The 26,139-nt window shown below is 44.8% G+C and overlaps 1 protein-coding gene across 2 annotated transcripts in view; it reads right to left on the reverse strand.

Moving 5' to 3' along the window:
- LOC106583629 (plexin-B1) overlaps nucleotides 1–26,139 on the reverse strand; it is a 265,716-nt gene that overhangs the window by 29,116 nt on the left and 210,461 nt on the right. For both annotated transcript variants that reach the window (XM_014168018.2, XM_045705108.1), the window contains exons 11-24: nucleotides 23,483–23,591; nucleotides 21,966–22,952; nucleotides 21,398–21,532; nucleotides 21,143–21,265; nucleotides 20,949–21,042; nucleotides 10,220–10,386; nucleotides 9,837–9,988; nucleotides 9,228–9,470; nucleotides 8,433–8,609; nucleotides 7,545–7,767; nucleotides 4,840–5,085; nucleotides 3,585–3,770; nucleotides 3,028–3,176; nucleotides 2,821–2,921 (exon numbers count right to left, since the gene is read on the reverse strand). In XM_014168018.2, the coding sequence (XP_014023493.1) occupies nucleotides 2,821–2,921; nucleotides 3,028–3,176; nucleotides 3,585–3,770; nucleotides 4,840–5,085; nucleotides 7,545–7,767; nucleotides 8,433–8,609; nucleotides 9,228–9,470; nucleotides 9,837–9,988; nucleotides 10,220–10,386; nucleotides 20,949–21,042; nucleotides 21,143–21,265; nucleotides 21,398–21,532; nucleotides 21,966–22,952; nucleotides 23,483–23,591 (3,092 nt within the window). The remainder of the gene's footprint in view (nucleotides 1–2,820; nucleotides 2,922–3,027; nucleotides 3,177–3,584; nucleotides 3,771–4,839; nucleotides 5,086–7,544; nucleotides 7,768–8,432; nucleotides 8,610–9,227; nucleotides 9,471–9,836; nucleotides 9,989–10,219; nucleotides 10,387–20,948; nucleotides 21,043–21,142; nucleotides 21,266–21,397; nucleotides 21,533–21,965; nucleotides 22,953–23,482; nucleotides 23,592–26,139) is intronic.

Raw genomic sequence — 26,139 nt, forward strand, 5'->3', positions numbered from 1 at the left:
AATGTCTCTTCCCATGTCTCTCCTATTGGGGGGGTTAGTAATATATTAAAATGTCTCTTCCCATGTCTCTCCTATTGGGGGGTTAGTAATATATTAAAATGTCTCTCTTCCCATGTCTCTCCTATTGGGGGGTTAGTAATATATTAAAATGTCTCTCTTCCCATGTCTCTCCTATAGGGGGGTTAGTAATATATTAAAATGTCTCTCTTCCCATGTCTCTCCTATTGGGGGGTTAGTAATATATTAAAATGTCTCTCTTCCCATGTCTCTCCTATTGGGGGGTTAGTAATATATTAAAATGTCTCTTCCCATGTCTCTCCTATTGGGGGGTTAGTAATATATTAAAATGTCTCTCTTCCCATGTCTCTCCTATTGGGGGGTTAGTAATATATTAAAATGTCTCTCTTCCCATGTCTCTCCTATTGGGGGGTTAGTAATATATTAAAATGTCTCTCTTCCCATGTCTCTCCTATTGGGGGGTTAGTAATATATTAAAATGTCTCTCTTCCCATGTCTCTCCTATTGGGGGGTTAGTAATATATTAAAATGTCTCTTCCCATGTCTCTCCTATTGGGGGGTTAGTAATATATTAAAATGTCTCTCTTCCCATGTCTCTCCTATTGGGGGGTTAGTAATATATTAAAATGTCTCTCTTCCCATGTCTCTCCTATTGGGGGGTTAGTAATATATTAAAATGTCTCTTCCCATGTCTCTCCTATTGGGGGGTTAGTAATATATTAAAATGTCTCTCTTCCCATGTCTCTCCTATTGGGGGGGGTTAGTAATATATTAAAATGTCTCTTCCCATTTCTCTCCTATTGGGGGGGGTTAGTAATATATTAAAATGTCTCTCTTCCCATGTCTCTCCTATTGGGGGGTTAGTAATATATTAAAATGTCTCTTCCCATGTCTCTCCTATTGGGGGGTTAGTAATATATTAAAATGTCTCTTCCCATGTCTCTCCTATTGGGGGGTTAGTAATATATTAAAATGTCTCTCTTCCCATGTCTCTCCTATTGGGGGGTTAGTAATATATTAAAATGTCTCTTCCCATGTCTCTCCTATTGGGGGGGGGTTAGTAATATATTAAAATGTCTCTCTTCCCATGTCTCTCCTATTGGGGGGTTAGTAATATATTAAAATGTCTCTTCCCATGTCTCTCCTATTGGGGGGGGGTTAGTAATATATTAAAATGTCTCTTCCCATGTCTCTCCTATTGGGGGGGGTTAGTAATATATTAAAATGTCTCTTCCCATGTCTCTCCTATTGGGGGGTTAGTAATATATTAAAATGTCTCTTCCCATGTCTCTCCTATTGGGGGGTTAGTAATATATTAAAATGTCTCTTCCCATGTCTCTCCTATTGGGGGGTTAGTAATATATTAAAATGTCTCTCTTCCCATGTCTCTCCTATTGGGGGGTTAGTAATATATTAAAATGTCTCTTCCCATGTCTCTCCTATTGGGGGGTTAGTAATATATTAAAATGTCTCTCTTCCCATGTCTCTCCTATTGGGGGGTTAGTAATATATTAAAATGTCTCTCTTCCCATGTCTCTCCTATTGGGGGGGGTTAGTAATATATTAAAATGTCTCTTCCCATGTCTCTCCTATAGGGGGTTAGTAATATATTAAAATGTCTCTCTTCCCATGTCTCTCCTATTGGGGGGTTAGTAATATATTAAAATGTCTCTCTTCCCATGTCTCTCCTATTGGGGGGGGGTTAGTAATATATTAAAATGTCTCTTCCCATGTCTCTCCTATTGGGGGGGTTAGTAATATATTAAAATGTCTCTCTTCCCATGTCTCTCCTATTGGGGGGTTAGTAATATATTAAAATGTCTCTCTTCCCATGTCTCTCCTATTGGGGGTTAGTAATATATTAAAATGTCTCTTCCCATGTCTCTCCTATTGGGGGGTTAGTAATATATTAAAATGTCTCTCTTCCCATGTCTCTCCTATTGGGGGGTTAGTAATATATTAAAATGTCTCTCTTCCCATGTCTCTCCTATTGGGGGGTTAGTAATATATTAAAATGTCTCTCTTCCCATGTCTCTCCTATTGGGGGTTAGTAATATATTAAAATGTCTCTCTTCCCATGTCTCTCCTATTGGGGGTTAGTAATATATTAAAATGTCTCTTCCCATGTCTCTCCTATTGGGGGGTTAGTAATATATTAAAATGTCTCTTCCCATGTCTCTCCTATTGGGGGTTAGTAATATATTAAAATGTCTCTCTTCCCATGTCTCTCCTATTGGGGGGGGGTTAGTAATATATTAAAATGTCTCTTCCCATGTCTCTCCTATTGGGGGGGGGTTAGTAATATATTAAAATGTCTCTTCCCATGTCTCTCCTATTGGGGGGGGGTTAGTAATATATTAAAATGTCTCTTCCCATGTCTCTCCTATTGGGGGGGGTTAGTAATATATTGAAATGTCTCTCTTCCCATGTCTCTTCCTCCCTCATATCACATTTCTCTGTCTCTTTCGGGGAGATTCAGGTGTGTTAGTGCTGGGCTGGAACAAAATCCTGTACACTGTACCTCCAGGACCAGAAGTGCCCAACCACTGTTCTATTTAGACTGTCTGCTGTGGTGTGTGACTGAACTGGGAACTCTTTCTTGTCACTTCTCTGACAATATACCACGGTCTCTCTCTATATCCCTTGAACTCTGCCTGTGGGGGAGAAGGTTGGTGCATTGAAATATAATGCATCTGCTTGTACCTCCTAGTTATGGGAACCCTCAATGTGGCCATTGCCTTGAATGGGGATGTGGGTTCTAGTAATTCTATTTTTATGGATTAGTTAGTGTTGGGGTCTGACCTGTGAACTCCTTCTTGCAGCGGTCTCTCACACTGGTTTCCAGGTTCTCCAGTTGGATCTGAACCTTCTTGTAGTCCTTCAGAGCCTGTTTACTCTTCCTCCTGTTAACATGCACACACACACACACACACACACACACTAGAACTGTACTCACATCCCAAGATACAGAAGGTTCACGTAAACAAATACCTGTGCACACACACATACCTGTAGATGAGCACTATGATGAGGACAATGAGGGCTAGGATGGAGGCCCCCACACCCACTCCTACCTGGGCCTCCAGGGGGAAGGTGGACAGGCTGAGGATGTCGTACTGCACCGTGCCCAGGGAGAAGTTCAGGTTGCCCATGTGGACCTGGAACACACACAGACAAATCTGCTATGGCGCTAGAGTGTACAAGCTGGGGTTAGGGTTAATTAGCCTCAAATGGGGTGAGGGAGCCAATTGAGACTACTGAGATGTGTCAACCGTGCTTTTATCAGAAAACCTTACTGTCGACTCAGTCCTCCCATTTTTATTTCCTCAATGTCTCTCTCTCTCTCTCAAAGCGCATTGGAGGACAAGGTCCGAGGGAGGGACCTTGGATCCTCTCCTCCAATGCGGCTTGAGAGAGAAGTGAGAAACGGAGGAAACAAGGTTTTTAGACACAGCCCTATTGTGTTGGAATGAATGCTCTTGTCTATCTTGTGTACTGTAATGTGTATGTTTGTCCTCGGGACAGTGCGTACAGGAACAGAACTGCAGAGGCGGAGGTGGACTCACGGTGAACTCGGGCAGCGTGTCGGCACCCTCACGTTTCCTGCCACTGCTGGGGGGTCCCGGGAAGGGCTGCTGGGGTGGGGGCTCGCAGTACAGGTGGTTCCTGGTCAGGGTCTTCACAGCACACACCCCCTCCCCCACCAACACCACCACCTCCTCTTTAGAGATGGCCAGGTCCAAGTTCTCACCCTAGGGAGGGGGGAGAGAGACATAGAAAGAGATAGAAAGATGGGGAGTATGAGATGAAAAGAGGGCGAAAGAGAGAGAAGATATTACCACATTGAGCATCATGCTGGAATTAAAACTTCTGTATTCCTTTTCTTTGGAACATTCCTCTACTTCCCCAACGTGCAGGTCTATCTTTCATGGGAGTCTAGCCTTCCACTAAACAGACAGGGGGATAGAATAAAAGCGTTTTACTGGCGACTGCAACTTTCAGCTGCAAGGTCTTCCAGTTGAGTGGAAAGTCTTGCAATAAAATATAGAAATAAGACATAATTTCCATTCTATCCCCTTGTTTTGGCTTTATAGTAGTAGCTAGCGGGTAATGCTAACCTCCAGCTGTCAACTGAACATGCTGTTAGCCTGAAGCTGGCTAGCCTCCAGCAGCTTATTTATCAAGTTGAGAGAGTAGCAGCTAGCTGATAATGCTAACCTCCAGCAGCTTATTTAGCAAGTTGAGAGAGTAACAGCTAGCGGATAATGCTAACCTCCAGCAGCTTATTTAAAAGTTGAGAGAGTAGCAGCTAGCGGATAATGCTAACCTCCAGCAGCTTATTTAATAAGTTGAGAGAGTAGCACCTAGTGGATAATGCTAACCTCCAGCAGCTTATTTAACAAGTTGAGAGAGTAGCAGCTAGCGGATAATGCTAACCTCCAGCAGCTTATTTAGCAAGTTGAGAGAGTAACAGCTAGCGGATAATGCTAACCTCCAGCAGCTTATTTAAAAGTTGAGAGAGTAGCAGCTAGCGGATAATGCTAACCTCCAGCAGCTTATTTAACAAGTTGAGAGAGTAGCAGCTAGCGGATAATGCTAACCTCCAGCAGCTTATTTAACAAGTTGAGAGAGTAGCAGCTAGCGGATAATGCTAACCTCCAGCAGCTTATTTAACAAGTTGAGAGAGTAGCAGCTAGCGGATAATGCTAACCTCCAGCAGCTTATTTAACAAGTTGAGAGAGTAGCACCTAGTGGATAATGCTAACCTCCAGCAGCTTATTTAACAAGTTGAGAGAGTAGCAGCTAGCGGCTAACGCTAACCTCCAGCTGAATAAAGCTTCCTGGGTTGTAGCGGTAGGGCTTGAGGGGCTCCTGCTGGTTGAGCGGGTGCAGCACGGGGTTAGGCTCGTAGCTGAAGGCCCCCTGGGGGCTGACGGCACCAAACGGGAAGCGCAGGTTGTCCAGGAGGAAGGCCACGTCCACCTGCGAGCCCCACACAGAGGGCTCCACTGCCGGGCTCCGGCACAGGATCAGACTGGACGAGTTGACCTCGCAACGCTCCATGTACTGGTGGAGGGAGATAGAGAAGAGGGGGAGGGGTAAATCAATCCCTCAATCAAATGCATTTATAAAGCACTTTTTACATCAGCAGTTGTCACAAAGCACTTTTAAATATCCCAAGAATGAGGGCAGCAGGGCAGAAACTACTAGTCTGTTCAACCTCTCTTTCGTATCGTCCGAGATTCCTAAAAATTGGAAAGCTGCCACGGTCATCCCCCTCTTCAAAGGAGGTGACACTAGACCCAAACTGTTACAGACCTATATCCATCCTGCCCTGCCTTTCCAAAGTCTTCGAAAGCCAAGTTAAGAAACAGATCACTGACTTTTTCGAATCCCACCGTACCTTCTCCACTGTGCAATCCAGTTTCCGAGCTGGTCACGGGTGCACCTTAGCCACTCAAGGTCCTAAACAATATCATAACCGCAATAGGTAAAAGACAGTACTGTGCAGCCGTCTTCATCGACCTGGCCAAGGCTTTCGACTGTCAATCACCGTATTCTTATCGGCAGACTCAACAGCCTTGGTTTCTCTGATGATTGCCTCGCCTGCATCACTAACTACTTCTCAGATAGAGTTCAGTGTGTCAAATCGGAGGGCCTGTTGCCCGGACCTCTGGCAGTCTCTATGGGGGTACCACATGGTTCAATTCTCGGGCCGACTCTTTTCTCTGTATACATCAATGATGTCGCTCTTGCTGCGGGTGATTCCTTGATCCACCTCTACGCAGACGACACCATTCTGTATACATCTGGCCCTTCTTTGGACACTGTGTTAACAAACCTCCAAACAAGCTTCAATGCCATACAACACTCCTTCCGTGGCCTCCAACTGCTCTTAAACGCTAGTAAAACTAAATGCATGCTTTTCAACCGATCGCTGCACGCACCCGCCCACCCGACTAGCGTCACTACTCTGGACGGTTCTGACTTAGAATATGTGGACAACTACAAATACCTAGGTGTCTGGCCAGACTGTAAACTCTCCTTCCAGACTCATATTAAGCATCTCCAATCCAAAATGAAATCTAGAATTGGCTTCCTATTTCGCAACAAAGCCTCCTTCACTCACGCTGCCAAACATACCCTCGTAAAACTGACTATCCTACCGATCCTAGATCATTTACAAAATAGCCTCCAACACTCTACTCAGCAAACTGGATTCAGTCTATAACAGTGCCATCCGTATTGTTACCAAAGCCCCATATACTACCCACCACTGCGACCTGTATGCTCTCGTCAGCTGGCCCTCGCTACATATTCGTCACCAGACCCACTGGCTCCAGGTCATCTATAAGTCTTTGCTAGGTAAAGCTCCACCTTCTCAACTCACTGGTCATCATAACAACACCCACCCGTAGCACGCGCTCCAGCAGGTATATTTCACTGGTTGTCCCCAAAGCCAACACCTCCTTTGGCAGCCTTTCCTTCCAGTTCTCTGCTGCCAATGACTGGAACGAATTGCATAAATTGCTGAAGTTGGAGACTTATATCTCCCTCACTAATTTCAACAGCTTACCGATCGCTGCAGCTGTACACAGCCCATCTGTAAACTTTTTTTTCTCTTTTGCACACCAGTATTTGTACTTGCACATCATCATCTGCACATCTATCACTCCAGTGTTAATCTGCTAAATTATAATCTCTTCGCTACTATGGCCTATTTATTGCCTTACCTCCTTCCACACACTGTATATAGATTTTTCTGTTGTTATTGACTGTACTTTTGTTTATCCCATGTGTAACTCTGTGTTGTTTGTGTCGCACTGCTTTGCTTTATCTTGGCCAGGTCGCAGTTGTAAATGAGAACTTGTTCTCAACTGGCCTACCTGGTTAAATAAAGGTGAAATAAAAAAATATTTAAAAAAAGTTACAATATTACTCCTTAGAATAGATTCTACAAAATACAGGAGAAAGATACATTTCATCTATACAGTCCTGAAACACAATCACCACCCAGTCCCCTTCCCCCACCACCCAGTCCCCTTCCCCCACCACCCAGTCCCCTTCCCTTACCACCCAGTCCCCTTCCCTCACCACCCAGTCCCCTTCCCCCACCACCCAGTCCCCTTCCCCCACCACTCAGTCCCCTTCCCCCACCACCCAGTCCCCTTCCCTCACCACCCAGTCCCCTTCCCCCACCACCCAGTCCCCTTCCCCCCACCACCCAGTCCCCTTCCCTCACCACCCAGTCCCCTTCCCCCACCACCCAGTCCCCTTCCCCCCACCACCCAGTCCCCTTCCCCCACCACCCAGTCCCCTTCCCTCACCACCCAGTCTCCTTCCCCCACCACCCAGTCTCCTTCCCCCCACCACCCAGTCTCCTTCCCCCACCACCCAGTCTCCTTCCCCCACCACACACTCTACTTCCCCCCACCACACACTCTCCTTCCCCCACCACACACTCTCCTTCCCCCACCACACACTCTCCTTCCCTCACCACACACTCTCCTTCCCTCACCACACACCTGTATGATAGAGCAGACTGGGTCCCCAGGGCAGTTGGGCTCCGGTACGATCCTGCGATGCCTCCACAGCACCTTGTCCTCCATCTCATGCTCCCTTTCTCCTCCACTCCTCCTCCTCCTTCTCCTCTGGGGGATGGACTCCCAGGGGAACACAGTGACCAACATGTTAGGTTGCTGTACCACATCCAGGTTGTGACCCGACACGAAGATCAGACGGCCACCGCTATACACAGAGAGGGGAGGAAATGTCACAAACCCATAGAAATACAATTACTACAACAAAAAGGTTGTGGCCTAACACAAAGAGCAGACACCCACCTTTACACACACAGAGAGGGAGGAGATGTGTCACAACACCTGTATGAGTGGGCCAGGGACACTGAATTTAGGCTTAAAAATCCTTCTTTAACCTGTGTCCTCCACTTCATCTACACTGATTGAAGTGGATTTAACAAGTGACATCAATAAGTGATCATAGCTTTCACCTGGATTCACCTGGTCAGCCTGTCATGGAAAGAGCAGTTCTTAATGTTTTGTTCACTCAGTGTACCATTTGTATGTATGAGTGGGGCCAGGGACTCTTAGATGGACCAGACAGACACCGCTACACACAGAGATAAGGAGGACAATGTTTCATCATGAATGTAGAAATATAACTACTAGAATGGTAATTCCCATTCAAGTTAATGTTCTGTGATGGTCAGCCTGCGGCCATATTGAGTGTCCACTCGAGTGTTTCAGCCCAGTGGGGTCAAGTCCACTCAACTTCACATCATTTTTATCAAGACGTTCCCTTAAGCGAAGTTCACGTAAACCAACTTCAGTTCACTTCAAGTGACGCATCTATAGATCTGTAAGAGGTTACACACACACACACACACACACACCCTGAGGAAGCTCTTGGCGGGCGCGGCCTGGGTGATGTTGGGGTTGGGGGTAAAGCGGTAGGCTGAATCGTGAAGGTGGCGCTGGCTGTTGCCATAGTGAAGCGTCACGCGGTGATCGCCAGTCCTGTTGCTGCTGCCCGTCACACACACCACACTGTCATCCTGGGCCTCTGATAAACTGGGGAGGAGGAGAGGAGAGGAGGGGGAGAGAGGAGGGGGAGGAGAGAAGAGGAGGGGGGAGAGGAGGGGGAAGGAGAGAAGAGGAGGGGGGAGGAGAGAAGAGGAGGGGGGAGAGAAGAGGGGTGGGGAGGAGAGGAGGGGAGAGGAGAGAAGAGGAGGGGGAGAGAAGGGGTGGGGAGGAGAGAAGAGGAGGGGGAGGGAGGGGAGGAGAGAAGAGGAGGGGGAGAGAGGAGGGGGAGGAAAGAAGAGGAGGGGGAGGAGGGAGGAGAGGAGGGGGAGGAGAGAAGAGGAGGGGGAGGAGGGAGGAGAGGAGGGGGGAGGAGAGAAGAGGAGGGGGGAGGGGGGAGGAGAGAAGAGGAGGGGGGAGGAGAGAAGAGGAGGGAGGAGGGGAGGAGAGAAGAGGAGGGGGGAGGAGAGAAGAGGAGGGGAGGAGAGAAGAGGAGGGGGAGGAGAGAAGAGGAGGGGGAGGAGAGAAGAGGAGGGGGGAGGAGAGAAGAGAAGGGAGGAGGAGAGAAGAGTGAGAGTAGTAGAAAACAGCAGTACAGCACAGTGAACAGGATCATGTATCTGTCTCTCTCTTTATGTGTGTTCATGAGTGACTTTCATAATCACTCACATGACACATCGCACTCCTCCCACGGTGACAGTGATGTCAGAGGGGTGTCCCGTGAGCAGGTTCCTCCCAGTGATGGTCAGGGACGTGCCCCCCGCCTTGGGACCCCTCTGGGGGGACACCTCCATCACAAACGGATCCTGGTAGCTGAACCTCTGGCTGGAGAGGCCAAACTCTCCCCCGCTCACTTCTACTGATACTTGGCCCGTCTTCTCTCCCCCGCTGGCTTTGGTCTTACACACAATCCTACAGAGGACACACACACACACAGATATAGGATAATTATGAATCATAGTAATCACACACATGTCGACCCCCTCCCCCACCTAACACAGAGACACACACCATGGCGCCAGGTAGTCTAGTGGTTAGAGCGTTGGACTAGTAACCAAAAGGTTGCTAGATGGAATCCCTGAGCTGACAAGGTAATAGTTTGTTGTTCTGCCCTGATCAAGCCAGTTAACCCACTGTTCCCCGGGTGGTGAAGACATGGGTGTAGATTAAGGCAGCCCCCCGCACCTCTCTGATTCAGAGGGGTTGGGTTAAATGCAGAAAACACATTTCAGTTGTACAACTGACTAGGTACCCCCCTTTCCCTTTCACAGTCCATACCTGGAGGAGACCTCGTAGAGGTGGGGGATGACAGAGCAGGAAACCCCGGCCACAGTGACAGAGTGCAGGATGTCCTCAGCCTTCTGGCCCAGGTTGGACCCTGAGATGGTCAGAACGGTTCCCCCCTCCACCAGTCCAGACAGGGGCTCAATCTAACACAGACGTATAAAACACACAATAAGACTACAATAGTAATTCCAGAGTTATATCTCTATAAATGATTCTGGTTCATTCCATTAAGTTAAGCCATAAATATTGTAGTGAAAACCAACTAAGAGAATTGCATCTGTCACACTTATGTCATTATGACACTATGTCAAGTGTTAAAAAGTGTTGTGTGTTAATACAATGATAGAGTTCTTGACGGGGGGCACGGTACTCACGGCATGGATGACGGGGGCGGGGCAGGTCTGTTCAATGGGCTCGCTGCAGGAGTCTCCGTACAGACAGGTGGACTGGTCCCCTCCACACCACACACAGCCATACTTCTGGTCCGCCGTGTGACACCGGCTACAGTCAGAACGCCCCACCGAACAGTTGTACAGAGTCACTAGAAGGGACAGGAAGAGAGAGTTATAGAGACTGTGAGAGAGATAGCGTGACTTAGAGTTTACAGTATGTTGAATGAGTGTAGAGTTAAACATTAAGCAACAATAGTCATTTAGAGAGCGAGAGAACAGTCAGAGAAAGAGAAAGTTAATACAGTCAAAGAGAGAGAGATAACAGTCATAGAGAGACAATACATTCATTAAAATAGAGAGATAACAGTCAGAGTGTGAGCGAGAACAGTCATTAAAAGAGAGATAATACAGTCATAGAGAGAGACAATACATTCATTAAAATAGAGAGTTAACAGTCAGAGAGTGAACGAGAACAGTCATTAAAAGAGATAATACAGTCATAGAGAGAGACAATACATTCATTAAAATAGAGAGTTAACAGTCAGAGTGTGAGCGAGAACAGTCATTAAAAGAGAGATAATACAGTCATAGAGAGAGACAATACATTCATTAAAATAGAGAGTTAACAGTCAGAGAGTGAACGAGAACAGTCATTAAAAGAGAGATTACAGTCAGAGAGAGCGAGATAAGTCAGAGAGAGAGATAATACAGTCATTGAGAGAGAGAGAAAATACCGTCATTAAAAGAGAGAGTTAACAGAGAGAGAGATAGCGAGAGATAATACAGTCATAGAGAGAGAGAGAATGAGATAATACAGTGTCATGACGTTGCCCTCTTTGGGTACAGCGAGCACCATCCCCCTCTCCCTCTCTATACCCTTTCACCAGGCTCTGTAAGAGAGGTCGTAAATTCCTATGAGGAGATCCTCTCCTCATTGCCACAGTATAGAGAGAGAGTGAGTTTCATAGAGAGGACAAAGGAATTTCTTCCACCTCACAGAACTGGAGGTCCGAACAGTATTTATGTTCTGGAGAAGGTATAAAAGATCGGTGAAGAATCCAGCTACGAACTGGTCCGTTTGGTACAATTTTGTGACACTCATGAGAGACAATACGGCCACATTACCATAACGCTGTTTATACAATAGCCTCAGCTATGAGGCGTACATCTAATTGTTGTATAAAATAAATGATTGGGGATGGAACTGTTTGTGAAATTGTGTAATGTGATTTTGGACTGTTTAATGAAGGAAACTCCAATTCCCTTTGGAGTTTAACTAAATCAGAGGACCGCCCATGAGCACAGTTATGGTCTGGCGTCATGGGACAGGCCCTTTTCTGCTCTTCCGAATAAAACCCCCACCTAGGTTTTCTATCACCAGACCAGCTTACCTCGATAACGAGAGGGCCAAGGTTTGAGAGGAGACCAGCTTACCTCGATAACGAGTGGGCCAAGGTTTGAGACCATGCATTTCTCTTGATGAACTTTTAACCATACCATGTGGTTAAACTCTTAGACTATCGATTCCGACAGAATAAGAACAAGTCTGATATTAATTACTAGTCTGCAGCTAGGAATTCGGTATCATTGAATGCAAAGACCGACAACCGCCGAAACAGCTATTCTATAACGACATGAATGAACGTTACTCTGAACTATCCATTCTAACCACGACAGAGAGAGAGAGAGGGCGGACAGACTCTCCAACAGAAACAAACTTTTCAGCAGAGATCCCGACGACACACTGAGCGTAAATATATATATTGACTGCAATTGTTCCCGAATGAGTGAGCGTTCATGTGCAAAGGATTAGCATTTCAATTGCTATAATTATCAACTCTGTAGTGCCTTCTCAGCTGACCCCCACTCCCCTTTTGTCTAACAAGTCGCCATGCCGGTTTAGCCCACTAGGGCACATTCTCCTATCATTTCTTTGTAACCATATCTACTGTTTGTTATGCATTTCTGTGAATTACTTGGTAAGTAAATAAATTATTTTAAGACAATTGATGTATGGATGACTCATAGTGAAGACTGGGTTCGTGCAGATAACCAACAATTTACGACGTTTGGAATGAGACTAACGTTAGGTAAATAATAATTCATTAATTTGAAGACTAATTGATCAGATCTTAAAATATCTGAAAGTTATATTAGGAAAATTACAACTTTGTAATCTGAATATTTTCCTTGGTGCCCCGACTTCCTAGTTAATTACAGTTACATGATTAATCAGTTTGATCACGTAATAATAACTACAGAGAGTTATTTGATAAATAGGTCTTCAGTTTTAATGATGCCAAAGACACAACAGTCATTGAGAGAGAGAGAGATAATACAGTCATTGAGAGAGAGAGAGAGAGAGAGATAATACAGTCATTGAGAGAGAGGGAGAGAGAATACAGTCATTGAGAGAGAGAGAGAGAGAGAGAGAGAGAGAGAGAGAGAGAGATAATACAGTCATTGAGAGAGAGAGAGATAATACAGTCATTGAGAGAGAGATAATACAGTCATTGAGAGAGAGAGAGAGAGATAATACAGTCATTGAGAGAGAGATAATACAGTCATTGAGAGAGAGAGAGAGAGATAATACAGTCATTGAGAGAGAGATAATACAGTCATTGAGAGAGAGAGAGAGAGATAATACAGTCATTGAGAGAGAGAGAGAGAGATAATACAGTCATTGAGAGAGAGAGAGAGAGATAATACAGTCACTGAGAGAGAGAGAGAGAGAGTGAGAGAGAGAGAGAGAGAGAGATAATACAGTCATTGAGAGAGAGAGAGATACAGTCATTGAGAGAGAGAGAGATACAGTCATTCAGAGAGAGAGAGAGAAAATACAGTCATTGAGAGAGAGAGAGAAAATACAGTCATTCAGAGAGAGAGAGAGAAAATACAGTCATTCAGAGAGAGAGAGAGAAAATACAGTCATTGAGAGAGAGAGAGAGAAAATACAGTCATTGAGAGAGAGAGAGAGAGAGAGAGAGAGAGAGAGATAATACAGTCATTGAGAGAGAGAGAGAGAGAGAGAGAGAGAGAGAGAGAGAGAGATATAATACAGTCATTGAGAGAGAGAGAGAGAGAGAGAGAGAGAGAGAGATAATACAGTCATTGAGAGAGAGAGAGAGAGAGAGAGATAATACAGTCATTGAGAGAGAGAGAGAGAGATAATACAGTCATTGAGAGAGAGAGAGAGAGAGAGAGAGTAATACAGTCATTGAGAGAGAGAGAGAGAGAGAGAGAGAGAGAGAGATAATACAGTCATTGAGAGAGAGAGAGAGAGAGAGAGAGAGAGAGAGAGATAATACAGTCATTGAGAGAGAGAGAGAGATAATACAGTCATTGAGAGAGAGAGAGAGAGAGATAATACAGTCATTGAGATTGAGAGAGAGAGAGAGAGATAATACAGTCATTGAGAGAGAGAGAGAGAGAAAATACAGTCATTGAGAGAGAGAGAAATACAGTCATTGAGAGAGAGAGAGAGAGAAAGAGAGAGAGAAAAGACAGTCATTGAGAGAGAGAGAGAAAAGAAAATACAGTCATTGAGAGAGAGAGAGAGAGAGAAAGAGAGAGAGATAATACAGTCATTGAGAGAGAGAGAGAGAGAGAGATAATACAGTCATTGAGAGAGAGAGAGAGAGAGAGAGAGAGAGAGATAATACAGTCATTGAGAGAGAGAGAGAGAGAGAGAGAGAGAGATAATACAGTCAGAGAGAGAGAGAGAGAGATAATACAGTCATTGAGAGAGAGAGAGAGAGATAATACAGTCATAGAGAGAGAGAGAGAGAGAGAGAGAGAGAGATAATACAGTCATTGAGAGAGAGAGAGAGAGAGAGAGAGAGAGAGAGAGAGAGATAATACAGTTATTGAGAGAGAGATAATACAGTCATTGAGAGAGAGAGAGATAATACAGTCATTGAGAGAGAGAGAGAGAGAGAGAGAGAGAGAGAGAGAATACAGTCATTGAGAGAGAGCGATAACAGTCATTGCGAGAGAGAGATAATACAGTCATTGAGAGAGAGATAATACAGTCATTGAGAGAGAGAGATTATACAGTCATTGAGAGAGAGAGAGAGAATACAGTCATTGAGAGAGAGAGAGAATACAGTCATTGAGAGAGAGAGAGAATACAGTCATTGAGAGAGAGAGAGAGAATACAGTCATTGAGAGAGAGAGAGAGAATACAGTCATTGAGAGAGAGAGAGAGAGAGAGAATACAGTCATTGAGAGAGAGAGAGAGAGAGAGAATACAGTCATTGAGAGAGAGAGAGAGAGAGAGAGAGAGAGAAATACAGTCATTGCGAGAGAGAGATAATACAGTCATTGAGAGAGAGAGAGAGAGAGAGAGAGATAATACAGTCATTGAGAGAGAGAGAGAGAGAGATAATACAGTCATTGAGAGAGAGAGAGAGAGAGATAATACAGTCATTGAGAGAGAGAGATAATACAGTCATTGAGAGAGAGAGATAATACAGTCATTGAGAGAGAGAGATAATACAGTCATTGAGAGAGAGAGAGAGATAATACAGTCATTGAGAGAGAGAGAGAGATAATACAGTCATTGAGAGAGAGAGAGAGATAATACAGTCATTGAGAGAGAGAGAGAGATAATACAGTCATTGAGAAAGAGAGAGAGAGAGATAATACAGTCATTGAGAGAGAGAGAGAGAGAGATGAGAGAGAGAGAGAGAGAGAGAGAAAATACAGTCAGAGAGAGAGAGAGAGAAAATACAGTCATTGAGAGAGAGAGAGAGAGAGAGAGATAATACAGTCATTGAGAGAGAGAGAGAGAGAGAGAGAGAGAGAGAGAGAGAGAAATAATACAGTCATTGAGAGAGAGAGAGAGATAATACAGTCATTGAGAGAGAGAGAGAGAGAGAGATAATACAGTCATGGAGAGAGAGAGAGAGAGAGAGAGAGAGATAATACAGTCATTGAGAGAGAGAGAGAGAGAGAGAGAGAGAGAGAGAGAGAGAGATAATACAGTCATTGAGAGAGAGATAATACAGTCATTGAGAAAGAGAGAGATAATACAGTCATTGAGAGAGAGAGAGAGAGAGAGAGAGAGAGAGAGAGAATACAGTCATTGCGAGAGAGAGATAATACAGTCATTGAGAGAGAGAGATAATACAGTCATTGAGAGAGAGATAATACAGTCATTGAGAGAGAGAGATTATACAGTCATTGAGAGAGAGAGAGAGAGAATACAGTCATTGAGAGAGAGAGAGAGAGAGAATACAGTCATTGAGAGAGAGAGAGAGAGAATACAGTCATTGAGAGAGAGAGAGAGAGAGAGAGAATACAGTCATTGAGAGAGAGAGAGAGAGAGAAATACAGTCATTGAGAGAGAGAGAGAGAGAGAATACAGTCATTGAGAGAGAGAGAGAGAGAGAATACAGTCATTGAGAGAGAGAGAGAGAGAGAATACAGTCATTGAGAGAGAGAGAGAGAATACAGTCATTGAGAGAGAGAGAGAGAATACAGTCATTGAGAGAGAGAGAGAATACAGTCATTGAGAGAGAGAGAGAGAGAGAGAGAGAGAGAGAGAGAGAATACAGTCATTGAGAGAGAGCGATAACAGTCATTGCAAGAGAGAGATAATACAGTCATTGCGAGAGAGAGATAATACAGTCATTGCGAGAGAGATAATACAGTCATTGCGAGAGAGAGATAATACAGTCATTGCGAGAGAGAGATAATACAGTCATTGAGGGAGAGATAATACAGTCATTGAGAGAGAGATAATACAGTCATTGAGAGAGAGAGAGAGAGAGAGATAATACAGTCATTGAGAGAGAGAGAGAGAGAGAGAGAGAATAATACAGTCATTGAGAGAGAGATAATACAGTCATTGAGAGAGAGAGAGAGAGAGATAATACAGTCATTGAGAGAGAGAGAGAGAGAGATAATACAGTCATTGAGAGAGAGAGAGAGAGAGAGAGAGAGAGAGAGAGAGAGAGAGATAATACAGTCATTGAGAGAGAGAGAGAGAGAAAATACAGTCATTGAGAGAGAGAGAAATACAGTCATTGAGAGAGAGAGAGATACAGTCATTCAGAGAGAGAGAGAAAATACAGTCATTGAGAGAGAGAGAGAGAGAAAGAGAGAGAGAAAATACAGTCATTGAGAGAGAGAGAGAGAGAAAGAGAGAGAGATAATACAGTCATTGAGAGAGAGAGAGAGAGAGAGAGATAATACAGTCATTGAGAGAGAGAGAGAGAGAGAGAGAGAGAGAGAGAGATAATCAGTCATTGAGAGAGAGAGAGAGAGAGAGAGAGAGAGAGAGAGAGATACAGTCATTGAGAGAGAGAGAGAGATAATACAGTCATTGAGAGAGAGAGAGAGAGAGAGAGAGAGAGAGAGAGATAATACAGTCATTGAGAGAGAGAGATAATACAGTCATTGAGAGAGAGAGAGAGAGAGATAATACAGTCATTGAGAGAGAGACAGAGAGAGATAATACAGTCATTGAGAGAGAGAGAGAGAGAGATAATACAGTCATTGAGAGAGAGAGAGAGAGAGATAATACAGTCATTGAGAGAGAGAGATAATACAGTCATTGAGAGAGAGAGATAATACAGTCATTGAGAGAGAGAGAGATAATACAGTCATTGAGAGAGAGAGAGAGATAATACAGTCATTGAGAGAGAGAGATAATACAGTCATTGAGAGAGAGAGAGAGAGAGAGAGAGTATAATACAGTCATTGAGAGAGAGAGAGAGAGAGAGAGAGAGAGAGAGAGAGAGAGAGAGAGAGAGAGAAAATACAGTCAGAGAGAGAGAGAGAGAGAGAGAGAGAGAGAGAGAGAGAGATAATACAGTCATTGAGAGAGAGAGAGAGAGAGAGAGAGAGAGAGATAATACAGTCATTGAGAGAGAGAGAGAGAGAGAGAGAGAGAGAGAGATAATACAGTCATTGAGAGAGAGAGAGAGAGAGAGATAATACAGTCATAGAGAGAGAGAGAGAGAGAGAGAGAGAGATAATACAGTCATTGAGAGAGAGAGAGAGAGAGAGAGAGAGAGAGAGAGATAATACAGTCATTGAGAGAGAGATAATACAGTCATTGAGAGAGAGAGAGATAATACAGTCATTGAGAGAGAGAGAGAGAGAGAGAGAGAGAGAGAGAGAATACAGTCATTGAGAGAGAGCGATAACAGTCATTGCGAGAGAGAGATAATACAGTCATTGAGAGAGAGATAATACAGTCATTGAGAGAGAGAGAGAGAATACAGTCATTGAGAGAGAGAGAGAGAATACAGTCATTGAGAGAGAGAGAGAATACAGTCATTGAGAGAGAGAGAGAGAGAATACAGTCATTGAGAGAGAGAGAGAGAGAGAGAGAGAATACAGTCATTGAGAGAGAGAGAGAGAGAGAGAATACAGTCATTGAGAGAGAGAGAGAGAGAGAGAGAGAGAGAATACAGTCATTGCGAGAGAGAGATAATACAGTCATTGAGAGAGAGATAATACAGTCATTGAGAGAGAGAGATTATACAGTCATTGAGAGAGAGAGATTATACAGTCATTGAGAGAGAGAGATTATACAGTCATTGAGAGAGAGAGAGAGAATACAGTCATTGAGAGAGAGAGAGAATACAGTCATTGAGAGAGAGAGAGAATACAGTCATTGAGAGAGAGAGAGAGAGAGAATACAGTCATTGAGAGAGAGAGAGAGAGAGAATACAGTCATTGAGAGAGAGAGAATACAGTCATTGAGAGAGAGAGAGAGAGAGAGATATAATACAGTCATTGAGAGAGAGAGAGAGAGAGAGAGAGAGAGAGAGAGAGAGAGAGAGAGAGAGAAAATACAGTCAGAGAGAGAGAGAGAGAGAGAGAGAGAGAGATAATACAGTCATTGAGAGAGAGAGAGAGAGAGAGAGAGAGAGAGAGATAATACAGTCATTGAGAGAGAGAGAGAGAGAGAGAGAGAGAGAGATAATACAGTCATTGAGAGAGAGAGAGAGAGAGAGATAATACAGTCATAGAGAGAGAGAGAGAGAGAGAGAGAGAGATAATACAGTCATTGAGAGAGAGAGAGAGAGAGAGAGAGAGAGAGAGAGATAATACAGTCATTGAGAGAGAGATAATACAGTCATTGAGAGAGAGAGAGATAATACAGTCATTGAGAGAGAGAGAGAGAGAGAGAGAGAGAGAGAGAGAATACAGTCATTGAGAGAGAGCGATAACAGTCATTGCGAGAGAGAGATAATACAGTCATTGAGAGAGAGATAATACAGTCATTGAGAGAGAGAGAGAGAATACAGTCATTGAGAGAGAGAGAGAGAATACAGTCATTGAGAGAGAGAGAGAATACAGTCATTGAGAGAGAGAGAGAGAGAAGACAGTCATTGAGAGAGAGAGAGAGAGAGAGAGAGAATACAGTCATTGAGAGAGAGAGAGAGAGAGAGAGAGAGAATACAGTCATTGCGAGAGAGAGATAATACAGTCATTGAGAGAGAGATAATACAGTCATTGAGAGAGAGAGATTATACAGTCATTGAGAGAGAGAGATTATACAGTCATTGAGAGAGAGAGATTATACAGTCATTGAGAGAGAGAGATTATACAGTCATTGAGAGAGAGAGAGAGAATACAGTCATTGAGAGAGAGAGAGAATACAGTCATTGAGAGAGAGAGAGAATACAGTCATTGAGAGAGAGAGAGAGAGAGAATACAGTCATTGAGAGAGAGAGAGAGAGAGAATACAGTCATTGAGAGAGAGAGAATACAGTCATTGAGAGAGAGAGAGAGAGAGAGAGAATACAGTCATTGAGAGAGAGAGAGAATACAGTCATTGAGAGAGAGAGAGAATACAGTCATTGAGAGAGAGAGAGAGAGAGAGAGAGAATACAGTCATTGAGAGAGAGCGATAACAGTCATTGCAAGAGAGAGATAATACAGTCATTGCGAGAGAGAGATAATACAGTCATTGCGAGAGAGATAATACAGTCATTGCGAGAGAGAGATAATACAGTCATTGTGGGAGAGATAATACAGTCATTGAGAGAGAGATAATACAGTCATTGAGAGATAACCTGTCTGGGCGAGTCAACAGCCAGTGGAATCGCGTGGCGCGAAATACAAATACCTCAAAAATGCTATAACTTCAATTTCTCAAACATATGACTATTTTACACCATTTTAAAGACAAGACTCTCGTTAATCTAACCACATTGTCCGATTTCAAAAAGGCTTTACAGCGAAAGCAAAACATTAGATTATGTCAGGAGAGTACCCTGCCAAAAATAATCACACAGCCATTTTCAAAGCAAGCATATGTCACTAAAACCAAAACCACAGCTAAATGCAGCACTAACCTTTGATCTTCATCAGATGACACTCCTAGGACATTATGTTATACAATACATGCATGTTTTGTTCAATCAAGTTCATATTTATATCAAAAACCAGCTTTTTACATTAACATGTGATGTTCAGAACTAGCATACCCACCGAAAACTTCCGGTGAATTTACTAAATTACTCACGATAAACGTTCACAAAATACATAACAATTATTTTAAGAATTATAGATACAGAACTCCTTTATGCAATCGCGGTGTCAGATATTAAAATAGCTTTCCGGCGAAAGCACATTTTGCAATATTCTGAGTGCATAGCCCGTCCATCACGGCTAGCTAATTTGACACCCACCAAGTTTGGGACAACCTAAACTCAGAATTACTATTATAAAAATTGGATTACCTTTGCTGTTCTTCGTCAGAATGCATTCCCAGGACTTCTACTTCAACAACAAATGTTGTTTTGGTTCCAAATAATCCATAGTTATATTAAAATAGCTCCGTTTTGTTCATGCGTTCAGGTCACTATCCGAAGGGTGATGCGCGAGCGCATTTCGTGACAAAAAAAATCAAAATATTCCATTACCGTACTTCGAAACATGTCAAACACTGTTTAAAATCAATTGTTATGCTATTTTTCTCGTAAAATAGCGATAATATTCCGAACGGGCAACATTGTATTCATTCAAAGGCTGAAAGAAAAAAATTGAGAATTCTCATGAACGCGCATCTCCAGTGTCACTGTCCCCAGCCTGACCACTCACAAAATCTCCTGCCGTTCTTCGCCCAGAGACAGGAGACACGTCATTCCACTTTCTGGCGCCTTCTGAAAGCCAATGGAAGCCTTAGAAAATGTCACGTTACAGCAGAGATGCTGTATTTTCAATAGAGATGCAACAGAAGGAAAACAAATTGTCAGACAGGGCACTTCCTGTATAGAATCTTCTCAGGTTTTGGCCTGCCATATGACTTCTGTTATAGTCACAGACACCATTCAAACAGTTTTAGAAACTTTACAGTGTTTTCTATCCAAATCTACTAATTATATGCATATTCTCGTTTCTGGGCAAGAGTAGTAACCAGTTTAAATCGGGTTCGTTTTTTATCCGGCCCTGCAAATACTGCCCCCTAGCCCCAACAGGATAATACAGTCATTGAGGGAGAGAGATAGAGAAGCTCATAGAAAACAGAATGCTCTGCGTGTAAACAAATCACACTTGTGCTATCCGTGTCGTTGGGGAATGGTGTGAAAACTGAAAAGGTGAGAACAGTCTCTTGGGACAATATGCCATATGTCTGATACAGAAGCTTAAAAGAAAAACATGGAAAACCTTGTTATGGCTGAGAGCAACAACACAGCTGTCTGGGCTGGCTGCAGCTGTTCCCCAGCACTGTGGGTCTGGGACTCACCGTACAGGTCATGAGAGCTGTCCACGTGGAAGGTGTCCCGCCTCTTTACATACACCATGGCGTTGTACTCATCCACTGGAGCGGAGTAGGAATACTGCGGCGAGAAGTAGAGTTGTTAAAGTTTTCACAGACACTTGAATTGAGTACTAAAGTTTCCACAGAAACTGTCAGTGAGTTGGATGTGATAGTCTGACCTGGTGCAGCTGACAGGTGATGTCAAAGAGAGACGGGTTAGTCTCATCCATTTCCACATAGGCGTCTACCACCACCGTCTGCCCCTCGATCACAAACACACACTCGTAGTCCAGGTCTGTGTCCTGCACACACATTGGACCAGGTTACAACAGAATCAAATGCATTGTTTTTCTTTCTAGTTCCTGAATCCTGCAGTTTTCCTCGACCATAGTGTAGACACCCAGGTGGTGTGTGTGACTGAGCACATGTGTTACCTGGAACAGGTGGAGGTTTCTGGCGAGTAGTGTGATCTTCCTCGCCACTCGGACTGGTAACAGATGAGAACCCTGGACCTTCTCCACACAGGGGCAGGCAGACGAGCCCCACCTCACATAGGAGCCCTCGTCCCCCTACACACACAGCACTGTTAGATAAATACACGTACACATTCACAACGACACACTCCAACCAACACAAGGTATCGCAATTTTCTGTTTCTCTCATCAACCCATAAACTATTGGCTGTTATACATATTAATGAGGTCCTAAGCTTCTTCATGTAATACTACTGTTAAAATGGCCTATCAAATAATAAAACGGATCAAAACATTAACCAAAAGACAACTGCTCCAGTTTTTGCTCTCGCAGCCATTTTTTCGGATCGATTTCCAAAAGCAATGTCAACCATGTCAACGAAAGCAAAACACGGTGAGGAAAAGCAATGGGATAAGGGGAGAGCTGTGATTCTGACAACTGGTGTCAGAAGTGGGATTCTAGAGCTGTGTCCAGTTAAGAGCTGGAAGCACGGTGGCCGTCGAAGCTTCGGATGAATTTCCAACTCACCGGCAGGAAGGTGTCGGACGAGTCATACTGGTAGTCCAGCTCTGAGTCGGCGTCCAGGAGCTGGGGATAGGCCGAGCCCGAAAGGAAGTGGTCAGCGGCCTCTCCATCCCCTGACAGCACGCTGGCGGCCGAAAACGTGGTGGATGTGTCGTTCTCTACCGCCGTGTCCTCCACTTCCTCCCTGGGCCAGAGAAGCACTTCTGGCTCAGGACCATGGCCCTCGGTGTCGGTGGGGTGGAGGTGGTCTAGCGGGAGTGGGGAGGGGGCCTCTGTCAGGTCCAGGTGGAAGGGGAGATCTGAGTCGACCGGTTCCCCCAGGGGGAAGGGGGCTGGGAGAGGGTAGCTGACGGGTGTGGACTGGACCTCCATGGGGGGCTCCGCCAGACTCAGGGCCTTGTCCAGTTCCTGAGGGGGGGATGCAGTAACCACTTCCAACGGGGATGTCTTGGGCGGGAACGCCAGGGGGATTAGAGTGGCGAGATCATCGGATGGCTGCCCGTCTTCGGTCATAACCGTCGCCACCTCAGTTTCCGCGTCAAGCTCCACGTTGCCAGGGGTAACCACGGGGCTTCCAGTTTCACTTTCAGCCTCTGCAACAAGCTCTTCTGCGGTTGTTTGCTCCTTTTCCTCACTGGTTGTGGTCTCAGGTATGGGCGTTGTAGCTTCGGCTAACGTTGTAGGGGGAAGAATGGTGGGGGCCTCAGTCGGCATAGCAGGGTTGGGCGGTGTAGTCGGCTCCGGTGTGGTGGTTGTAGACAGGGTTGTTGTTGTAGGCTCCTGGGCGGTAGCTATGGTGGTAGGGGCTTTGATTGATGTAGTCGTGGCGATAGTTGTTGTGGTAGGTGTAGGGGGTGCTGCTGTTGTAGTTGTTGGGGTTGTTGTTGTAGTTGTCGGGGGTACGGTTGTTGGGGCCACTGTTGTGGACGGGGAAGTCGTTGTTATAGTAACGGCTTTGGTTGTGGGAGGAGCCGGGGTGGGGAGTTTGAACTGGGTGGTGGAAGGGTGGGGGTAAAGGGGGAAGACATGGGGGAGAGGGTGAGACAGAAATAAACAAACAAACGACTAAAGAAAACTGATCAAATAAACAAACTCATAAGTTGACTGAAAAACCCAAATCAGATGTGAAACGTCTCCTATACGTTGCCAGTATTACCATCAATGATGACAACTAATGCACTTGGTTGGCGACAGGCAAAATGGAGATGATCGTTAGTTATATTGGATGTTTGTTTTGGGACATGAGGTGCAGTGAAAATAAGTGTCTGGTTATTAATGGCTCCCAACATTCTGTTTTGCCACGTTAGAGACCGTCTTTTCCTCAACCATCTACAATGGATTGGCCCCAAACAGCCTAGATTTACCATGCCATACTAGGGTGCATTAGGTGGACCAAACTCTACAGCGAACGATATAGCGAGTGTGGGCAACATTCCTCTCTTTTCTTCTGTCTTGACCTCAAGTGCAACATGCTTTCGATCTCGAGCTAACTGACCATTGTCGCAAGGTGTGTGACTTACGTGTTCATTATAGATGATAACCCCCTCGTCACAGGTGGGCTTGTGGGTACAGGTGTGCTGGTGGACACACCAGTTGCAGCCCCAGCGACTCAACACACAACCACGGCAACTAGGAGGAGAAATAGAGGGAGGGGGGTAGAGAAAGAGAGGGGGGGATTGGGATAAGAGAGATAGGGAAAGAGAGGAGGAGAGAGTAAGAGGGGGTGGAGAGAAAAAGAAAGGGAGAGGGTATTGAAAGAAACAGAAAGGCTGTTAGAAAATACAAATGGGAGGAGGGGAGAGCAAGCTTGGCACACAGGGTAATCCAATTTCTGGCAATCTAGGACAAGTGGTAAAAAGGGTCATGTAATTGAATCTAGTGGCGGGTTCCTTATTGAAGTGCTCTGAACAAGGTGCCAGGAAAGGAAAGGAGAAAGGTAATTGAGTGAGTGCATGTGCAAACACCATAGAGATGTCACTGCCCATGCAATCATAGTCTTTTGTGGTCAAGTGTCCACTCTATGCATCTCTATGGCTAACACAGCCAAATGGATGCAGTTAATAAAGGTATTACAAGATATTATAGCTTGACAAGTCACTCCTATGGCCAGATATTCCACTTCTGCCTTCTGAGAATTCGTAGGTGAGTGAGTAAACCCCTTCTACCATCAGTCCTACTAGCCAACGCGCAATCATTGGATAACAAAATGGATGAGCTCCGATCAAGGATATCCTACCAACAAGACATTAAAAACTGTGATATCTTATGTTTCACCGAGTCGTGGCTGAACGACATGGATAACATACAGCTGGCTGGGTTTTCGGTTCATCGGCAAGATAGAACAGCTGTCTCTGCCACAAGGGGTGGCAGTCTGTGTCTATTTGTAAAAAACAGCTGGTGCACGAAGTCTCAAGGTTTTGCTCGCCTGAGGTAGAATATCTGATGATAAGCTGTAGACCACACTTTTCACCAAGATAGTTTTCATCTATATTTTTTGTAGCGGTCTATTTACCTGCTTACAAGCAAAAACTAAAGCAGCACTATTTTGCTAGCACAGACTGGAATATGTTCCAGAATAAATGCATAGATGAAGTCATCCCCACAGTGATCGTACGTACATACCCCAACCAGAAGCCATGGATTACAGGCAACATCCGCACTGAGCTAAAGGTTAGAGCTGCCGCTTTCAAGGAGCGGGACTCTAACCCGGACGCTTATAAGATATCTCGCTATGCCCTCCGACAAACCATCAAACAGGCAAAACAGGACTAAGATTGAGTCGTACTACACCGGCTCCGACGCTCGCCAGATGTGGTAGGGCTTGCAAACTATTGTGGACTAAAGAAGGGAAGCACAGCCGCGAGCTGCCCAGTGACACAAACCTACCAGATGATCTAAATTACTTCTATGCTCGCTTCAAGGCAAGCAACACTGAAGCATGAATGAGAGCATCAGCTGTCCTGGACGACTGTGTGATCACACTCTGTGTAGCCGATGTGAGTAAGACCTTTAAACAGGTCAACATTCACAAGGCTGCAGGGCCAGACGGATTACCAGGACGTGTAGTTCGAGCATGCGCTGAACAACTGGCAAGTATCTTCACTGACATTTTCAACCTCTCCCTGTCCGAGTCTGTAATACCAACATGTTTTAAGCAGACCAGCATAGTCCCTGTGCCCAAGAACACTATGTAACCTGCCTAAATGTCTACCGCCCCGTAGCACTCACATCTGTAGCCATGAAGTGCTTTGAAAGGCTGGTCATGGCTCACATCAACACCATCCCAGAAACCCTAGACCCACTCCAATTTGCATACTGCCCCAAAAGATCCACAAATGATGCAATCTCTATTGCACTCCACACTGCCCTTTCCCACCTGGACAAAAAGAATGCTAATCATTGACTACAGCTCAGAGTTCAACACCATAGTGCCCTCAAAGCTCATCACTAAACTAAGGACCCTGGGACTAAAGTGGTGATCCTAACTGCCCAAAGACAGGGAATTTTTACTAGGATTAAATGCCAAGAATTGTGAAAAACTGAGTTTAAATGTATTTGGCTAAGGTGTATGTAAACTTCCACTGTACATATTACCTTGACTAACCGGTGCCCCTTCACATTGACTCTGTACCGGAACCCTCTGTATATAGCCTCGCTACTGTTATTTTATTGTTGCTCCTTAATTATAATTATTTATTTTTTAAAACTGCATTGTTATTTAAGGGTAAGCATTTCACTGTAAGGTGTACACCTCTTGTATTCGGCACATGTGAGAAATAACATTTGATTTGATCACCAGCTGTATCCCAGAGAGAGAGCGAGCGAGACACAGAGAGAGAGAGCGAGCGAGACACAGAGAGAGAGAGCGAGCGAGACACAGAGAGAGAGAGCGAGCGAGACACAGAGAGAGAGAGCGAGCGAGACACAGACAGAGAGCGAGCGAGACACAGACAGAGAGCGAGCGAGACACAGACAGAGAGCGAGCGAGACACAGACAGAGAGCGAGCGAGACACAGACAGAGAGCGAGCGAGACACAGACAGAGAGCGAAGCGAGACACAGACAGAAGCGCAAGCGAGACCTGAACAGAGAAGCGAGCGAGACACAGACAAAGCGAGCGAGACACAGACAGAAAGCGAAGCGAGACACAGACAGCGAAGCGAGACACAGAGAGCGAG

This window comes from Salmo salar, chromosome ssa22, assembly GCF_905237065.1.
Source record: "Salmo salar chromosome ssa22, Ssal_v3.1, whole genome shotgun sequence".
NCBI classification, from domain to species: domain Eukaryota; kingdom Metazoa; phylum Chordata; class Actinopteri; order Salmoniformes; family Salmonidae; genus Salmo; species Salmo salar.